The 7,781-nt window shown below is 40.0% G+C and overlaps 1 protein-coding gene across 1 annotated transcript; it reads right to left on the bottom strand.

Moving 5' to 3' along the window:
* Window positions 1–2,191: 2,191 nt before the first annotated feature.
* LOC148185473 (uncharacterized) lies at window positions 2,192–7,140 on the bottom strand. Its single transcript, XM_088074910.1, has 6 exons — window positions 6,880–7,140; window positions 5,503–6,073; window positions 3,826–5,364; window positions 3,332–3,440; window positions 3,139–3,194; window positions 2,192–2,349 (listed from the first exon to the last, which is right to left on the bottom strand). Exons 1-3 carry the CDS (start codon window positions 7,046–7,048, stop codon window positions 4,938–4,940), a joined length of 1,167 nt encoding a protein of 388 aa, XP_087931036.1. The 5' UTR covers window positions 7,049–7,140; the 3' UTR covers window positions 2,192–2,349; window positions 3,139–3,194; window positions 3,332–3,440; window positions 3,826–4,937.
* Window positions 7,141–7,781: the final 641 nt, after the last annotated feature.

Below are 7,781 nucleotides of genomic sequence, written 5' to 3'. Positions count from 1 at the left end.
GAGACCCAGGAGAGGACCACAGTCAGGATGCATGGGATGTAGGTCTGGATGTTGAAGTAGCCCATCCGTCTGCTAAAGTGAAAGAACACGGTCATCACCACGTAGTTGCCTGTTAGCAGACGGGAAAGACTGCCAGTCTGTTTCATCTTTTAAATCATGATACTTAATGAAATATCTCAACAACTATTGGATGCATCGCCAGATAATTTTGTGCAGATGCTCTTGTTCACCACAGGATGAATCAGGAATCGGGATGATTCATTTAGCCACCGGATCTTTCCACCCAGGTGCAAAACTGCAAAGTCGCTGTAGGCACTAATTTGTAGCCACTGCTCACACTCAGTCTGCACAACAGCAGTGCAAACCACAGACTGTCCCGTCCACTCTAACCAGCCAGCCAAAATTACACACACACACACGCACACGCGCACGCGCACACTGTCCCAGTGTCCCACAGTCTCTGGCACACTTCATTGTCTTCATTGTCTCTGTTGGACTTTGCAAATATTGCATACCAAATACATCCTGTGTTTATTATATTGTATTATATGAAATACTATACTCAAATAGGAAAAAAAACCATGAAATAGCATGTTGAGAAAATGACCGAAAAAAATCCCATACACGGGATGGCAAAAAAAGTCAAAATATGACATGTCCAAAAAGCAGCTGAAAACCACATTAAATAGCATGTCCAGTGTTGTTATAGCATACACTGCTGCAAAAATGACAAAAAACAATCAAAAACATGAATTAGCATGTTGAGAAAATGACCGAAAAAAATCCCATACGCGGGTAAATGAAAACATGAGAAAAACGTGACAATACAGCACACTGTGAAGTCATAGGACAGAAAGTAGTATACATAATAAAATAATAAATCACATTAAATTGTCAAAGTATAATATACCATTAAAACAAGTTATTGGAGAGTAAGAGCAACCTTGTTGCGTCACAGAGAGAAGGTCCCGGATCGGAGTCCCAGGTCCTTCCTGTGTGGAGTTTGCGTGTTCTCCTCGCACCTGCGTGGCTTTCCTCCAGGTGCTCTGGTTTCTCCCACCACCATCAAAAACATGCTGGTTAGCTTCATACAGCGGGCGCCGCTCCTGACCGAGGCGCCGGCAGAGGATCTGGAAGTCGGCCCCCGAGTGCTGCAAGCGGCTGCTCACTGCTCTGTTAAGGAGGGGTTAAATGCAGAGGACAATTTCACTGAACAATGTACATGTGACAATAAAGAGAGTAAACATAAAGAACTCATTTAAAAATCTCACAGGAAAGTAGGCAATTTAAAGGCAGAAAAAATGGTAAGCTGGAGCGCCATAAAAACGTGTATAATTTTCCACAGGAAAGATGGCTGTCACCACTAGAAATAGAGCAGAAAATCCACAGCTGATAAGAAGCTTCAACAGTCTTACTCTAATCATATATTTACATGTGACTCGCTCCACTGAAAAGACATGCACGCGCTCATTCTGTGAAGGCCAGAGAAACATCAAGTTGTCGTTTAATTCAGACAACAAAGACAGAAACAGTATTTGTAAGCTCGCTGAACACACAAGCTGCTGCTCTGCTGCTGCTTTTGATGAAATGACTCTATTTTACACACAGATTTAGTGCTTTTTTCTGACAGAGGAGTTCATCAAACAGGATGTCTTACAGACAATTGAAAATCTAATAGTTTTTGGGTTTTTTTGCCAGTTTCTGGCTGTGATAAATGATGTAATTTTGGCGATTTTAAAAACAGCATGCCGCCCATGGGTTTAGAGGGCATGTTTTCTTTAAAAATAGATGGTAAAATGAATACAGTGCTTAAAGGATTGACATGCCTCCCCCTTTCTGCACCAACCCCTCCGCTCTCATAAATAACCAACTGTCCCTAACCCTTAAATTTTCCAGATGAATAATCAGTATTTTTTTCATTACTTTATAAAAGCAATAATCAAAGGTTTATTGACTTGAGTTGGGAAAAAATAGTTACATGTACATATTTATGTTAACAGTAGTGTAATGTAAGTCAGTATATTCATTGGAGTACAAGCTTTATTAGATCTGGGGCTTTTTTACCAAATAATTAGGGACTGTTTGTAACTTATGAGAGAGAAGGGGATGGTGCAAAAATGGAGAGGCATGTGAAATCCTTTTATAAGCTCAGGGGTGGGAGTTAGGTATATGTTGAATTAAGTGAGGGGTATACAACTTTAAATGGTTTTATTTTATATTTGTTTTACCACATATGATGTCAAAATTATACAATTTATCATAGCCAGAAACTGTAAAAACAGAAAACATTGTCTGATTTTCAAATTCCCAAAGGTCCTTGGACGCATCACGTGCAACAAAAGTTTCCATCTGAAAAAGAAATAACCAAATCTGACATTAAAAAAGTGATATTTTCACCTTTAAATTTTCAAAATCAAATAACTAATTTATGGTAGATGTCGAAAACAAACAAACAATTAATGCATAAATAAAATAAAACAAAAACCAAAGTCAGACCCCAGTGACCTCAATCCTCTGATCAATACAGAACAGCCCCTTTATCCTTTTCTTTTTATTTAATTCATTTATTCATTTTAGGTGGGACTTGCTTTAGGTGGCTAAAATATGCTTTGTTGCTGGTTCCATCCACCGCATGGCTCAGTGTCACATCAGGCCCCAGGCCCTTTAAGTAAAATTTGCTCCCAGTGCTTGTTTTTGAAAACAGGACTTACACTTTTCATTGTGGCATTGCTACTTTTAATAAATGAACATATCTGAGTACTTTTTCCATCACTCTTGTCCTGTTATTACTGCCATCCAGAGAAACAGTAAAATAAGTTTTTTGTTGTTTTTTTTTATCCTTGTGAAGACTCAACAGCCACGCGCTGTTTAAGGCCAATTGCTTTAAGTTTGGCTGCAAAATCTGTAAAACTCGAGGCAGCAGGTCAGATGGAAACGTAGCTTTTCTGGCGCTATTGTTGGCCTTCAAATATTAATCCTGGAGAGGCTTACATGAACTTCAAACCTTTGCATAATACCGAACAATGAAGAGCGACTCACAGTGACGGCAGTTTTCACATCTTAATCTGCCGTCTATCGTTTATCGTAGGCGAATTTCAGATATCTGCACTTTGAGTCATTCATAAACAGGTAGCTCACCTTGCGCACTCTGCAGGGCCAGCATGCACGCCGGGTCTCAGGCTGAACTTCGGGGCCTGTGGAAGAGCAGCGTGACAATTAAACAATTAATTAAATTCATTATTTTTCCATAAACTCACTTAACATTGTGTTACATTTGATTAACGTACCTGTTAAACTCAATTTCAAACAAAAAAAGTCATAAATGACTCACTTTTCTCGAAGCTTTTCCTCAAACTCGTCCTTTCCGCCAGCAGCGTCTCCACTCCCAAATTCAGCTGTGCAGGGTAACGTCATCGCGGCTGCACGTGATTAATGGGAAACTGCCGAGCCCAAAATCAGCACCCGAAGAAAAAATAAGTTATTGTACTTTTAATGTGTTTTAATATGCATCTAATGGGTGTGTATATAGTAATGATGTTTTTTTAGCTTTTAACCAAAGGTGATTTTCTCTGGTGCTCATCATACACAGGTGGTGATCTGACAATAACTCCAACAAAACTTTAACAAAAGCGATATAAAACACGTTTCTTCTCATAATAATCTCTAGTTACCGCCACGCATGATTCGGATGAGTCTGACCGCTGGGTTGTTTATTTATTTGCCCATAACATACCAAACTGTACAACCCTTAGCTTGGCTATATCTAACTAGCTAGCAAAAACACATGTTTGTGTGATGTGTGTGTCCCTTAAGCCACTGACTAACCTCACTGAGAGCTCCAGATTTCCTTCAGTCTGTCTTCTTCTACATCTCTTCCTCCATTCATCTTTACGAAGGTGTTTGTTGAAGAGCCGAGGTCTCCATCATGCTGTTGTCAGCCATCGCGCATCTTCGGGTAAGTTCGCTGTGCGCAGCGAAGTCGCGCTTCGGCGAGGCGACCGGAGGGGGGCTCTGAGGTCTTTCCGCTGTGAGGTGTCATTGCTAAACTGGGATAAGATCAAAAAAGTAAAAAAAAAAAAAAAAATGTTGGAGAAATGAATCTGGAATCAGTTCATCTTTTTTCCTCTTAATCAATTCATTGTATAGCTGAAAACTTATTGATTGGTAGACAAATCGCTGCAGCTCTCCAAAACAACTCCCTATCACTGAGGCATTTCTGATTACAGTATTTTACAACAGTGGTTCAACAAATCTTACTTTCATAGTTCTCGCGTTCATATTGGTGTTAATTCAACTGTATAATTGTTTTTGAGGCTGCACTTTGTAGTGCCGTTGAATTGTTTTAGTTGTACTGTTTTTACGCCCGTTTTCTGGAAATAATAATACTCAAAGTGTTATGCAGACAATACTGACATTTTTGCTCTTAATTGAATATTATAAAAATTCTGCAAATTGGAAAATGAAAAAAATCTTTAACTAAACTGTCTGAACCTGTGTGAATGTTGTTAATAAACAGATAAAGAAAAATGTGCAATTATGTAACTTTATTCTTTAATTTTTTTGTATAGAACAGTGGAACATCTTCAAGTGCTGTGTGGTTAAGACCATAACCAAAGGCTTTGTTTTTATCCAAAAGAGAACAAACATAAATTGACAAAAAGGGGCAATCTGAGAGCAAACACTGTGTGCATCCACAGACAAACAGCAGACTTTGACTTTAACTTTCTTAAACATATGCTGCGTTCAATGAAAGCCCCTGTGTTTTCATGCATGTGCAACAAGTGCAGCAACAGTCACACTGAAATATTCAAATCAAAAAACAAATTATTCTTTCATCAGCTTCAAGTTTTACGTTTCGTGACCTGCTGCACAGAATTATAGAACTAGCTCCTGTTTAGATTTTTGATGTAAAGAAAACAACTGATTATTACAAACACTCAGGACCTGTTCTTGGCTTGCAAACACGAAGGCAGACACAAAAACAGCCGGTTTCTTCTTACAGATCGGTCTGACGCTGCCTGGAGTCGACTTGAGCGGCCTGTACCTGAGTATGAACTAGCCTGGACTGGCCTGTTGTAGGATGGTGCACTTGTGACAAATGGAGCCATCACGCCAGGCCCATCACCGCTCCTCACAGGGGACGAAGTGGCCCCGGTCTGAGCTGAGAGTCGTGTCTGATCAGCTGACGTCATCACGCTTTGCTGACGCTCATCATCCTGTGGTCGGGTGGAGCAGCTTATGCTCCTCTGTGACTGGACAGCATCTGTTTGTCTCTGTTGGACTTTCAGCAGCCAGTGTGGGTGGCTGTGTTCACTGGTCTGACCATGTTGTGGGTGCAGAGGAGAGTCGCTGTCAGAAGTGGAGCTACAACAGGACAGAAAGTTGTATTTTGCAAGTTTGTTCTAACAGAGGATATCAGAAATAAAAGCCCCTTTTACACCGCCTGTTCAAGATGGGAATATTGTATTCTGTATGAAAGATACAATCAAACAATAAACATACCCGCTGAATGATGTCTGAAGGGGAGAGTGAGCTGACTCGTGTTTCTGTGGGCTCGCCATGGTCATGTATTCATCCTGAGGCAGCACAGGCGAGCTGTGGCTCACTTGTGGTGACATCATCATGTACCTCGACTGCTGCTTCCCAGCTGGCTCCCAGTCGTCCATCCCGCAGTAGTCCCCCGTCACCATGGCAGGTCTCCTGCCATCGTTTTGCCTCCCGCTGTTCATCTCCATGTAGCTGCCGGTCTCAGACTTGAAGCTCTGACTGGATCTGATGGGACTCAGATGTGCATCAGAGCTCAAAGTGGATTCAGGTTTTTGGGGGTCTTGGTAGCACGTAGTTGGACTTGTCTGGATTTCAGGGTGACTGGGGTGCAGTAACGGACGCGAACCAAGTGGTCTCACATTCACCGGCTCGTCTCTGTATTTGGGTCTGCAGCGTTTTGAGGCGAGATGGGCTTGAAGCTGAATGTGGCTGGAGATCGGTGAGCGGCCGAAGTCGGGAAGAGCTCGCTGTGCCCTGACTGTATCACGAACCACCTCATGGATGTGCTGAGCTGCTGCTGGGTTACCTGAACAGAGCAAAGAAAAAGGAGGGGTCACAGTCCTACAGAAAGGGAGAAATCAGTCAAATAAACACTTTCTTTTGTAACTCTCTTTTTATTGATTTTACTGGGGAGGGGGCATGTGAAAGAAGAAAAAATGTCAGATTTCAAGAATAAAATCATAACATTAGAAGAAAAAAATTGTAATATTTTGAGAGAGAGGTCGTAGTTTTATGAGAAAAAAACATATTTTATAAGAATAAACTTGTAATATTATAAGAAATACTGTATATTACATCAATCCGTTTGTCAACACCAATAATATTCTTAACAAATATTTATCCTTTCTATCCAGTTCCTCCAGTGTGACCAGGTACATAAGTTTAATTTGGTCTGAAAAAAAGAGTTTCCAGGATGTCATGAATTTAGTCCAAAAGGGAACCACAAAAGGAAACTGCCAAAAGATATGGAAGTGCATCTTTGTCTCCACAGGATCACCTAAACTCTGCCTGATTTGAATCACATTTTTTCTGGACAGGGGTACAGAAATGACACAAAACTATTCAAACTAAATTCTGTCTAAATTCTGCTGTCTAAATATCAGATTACCCTAACTTTCCCGCCTTTAACTTTGAATGTATTTTCATTCTTAATTTGTTGAAAGCCCTGGTATCATTTTGAAGTTTTTCATAGGTTCGTTCTCATATGCTCCAATAAATATTTGGATCAGTTTGTTTTCTGTGGTCGCATTTTACTTTATCTTTTTGCTAATAGAGTTGTTAATCTGTAAGTATCCAAAATGGGTTAAAAATCAGATTTTCATTTTGACTTACCTTGGTCTCTTGCTTCCATCCAGATTTCACCAGGACCGTTTGGTGCCGACCTGCCAATCTCCATAAAGAACAACCCGTCCGAATGGCCAAAGCGCCGAACACTCAGCAAAGGTATTGTTACCGAAAGCAAATCACTGCATGCGGCCACTCTGATCAAGATAAGAGACATCGCTGTGAGGCAGAGCCGACTCTCCCCCGCCAGGGACTTGGAACAGCCCAGACCTCTGGGCTTCACCGTGACCGGCCACACCTGAGGCGAAGGTGAGGGGAGCAGAGCCAAGATCAGGTTGGGATATTTACATCCAATGTAGATTACATGGTGCTTAACCTTGTGAAACCTGGATCGACATCAGGTTGTTGTGTTAAGTTTGGACGCCTCTCATAAGCACAAATTGGTTTGATTTTTTTTTTTAAAAAAGAAAGAAACATGGCTAAAAAGGCAGCAGGTAACATGTCAAGAAATGTCAGGAAAATTGCAAGAAATTAGCAAAAGCTGAAACAAAAATGAAAAATTATTTAAATACAATGACAAATGACAAATGAGGGAGAGAGAAAAAAAATATAATTATACAAAAAAATGATTTCATTAAAGTTATTTATTAAAAGCAAATTACATTCACATGTTTAGTTTTTAAAACTATATCTGTTATTTTTGTTGTTTTGTTTTTGTTTTTGTTTAATTTTTCTTTTCCTTTTTTAGTGCGATAATTTTCAGGTAACTTTTTTGTAACTTGACACTAACTCCTTCCTAATTTTGTGAAATTTCCTGTGAAGTTGTTCATTTTTTACTTATTTATATTTATAGGTATAGTGAACGTATTTTATGGTATTCAATTTGATTTGATCTTGTTACTCACTTGTTTAAGCGAGGTAAAGTGCTAGTTATGTATCAAGAGGTCATC

This window comes from Plectropomus leopardus, chromosome 24, assembly GCF_026936395.1.
Source record: "Plectropomus leopardus strain MGB_pleo_1.0 chromosome 24, ASM2693639v1, whole genome shotgun sequence".
Lineage (NCBI taxonomy): Eukaryota > Metazoa > Chordata > Actinopteri > Perciformes > Serranidae > Plectropomus > Plectropomus leopardus.
Note: the sequence above shows the minus strand (reverse complement) of the source record. Positions and strands in the feature narration are given on the sequence as shown.

Coding starts and splice junctions, on each gene's coding strand:
- LOC148185473 (XM_088074910.1), bottom strand. CDS start 7,048: ATGTCTCTTATCTTGATCAGAGTGGCCGCATGCAGTGATTTGCTTTCG. Junction 6,074..6,879: donor GATGGAAGCAAGAGACCAAG/GTAAGTCAAAAT, acceptor TGCTCTGTTCAG/GTAACCCAGCAGCAGCTCAG. Junction 5,365..5,502: donor CTTCAGACATCATTCAGCGG/GTATGTTTATTG, acceptor GTCCTGTTGTAG/CTCCACTTCTGACAGCGACT.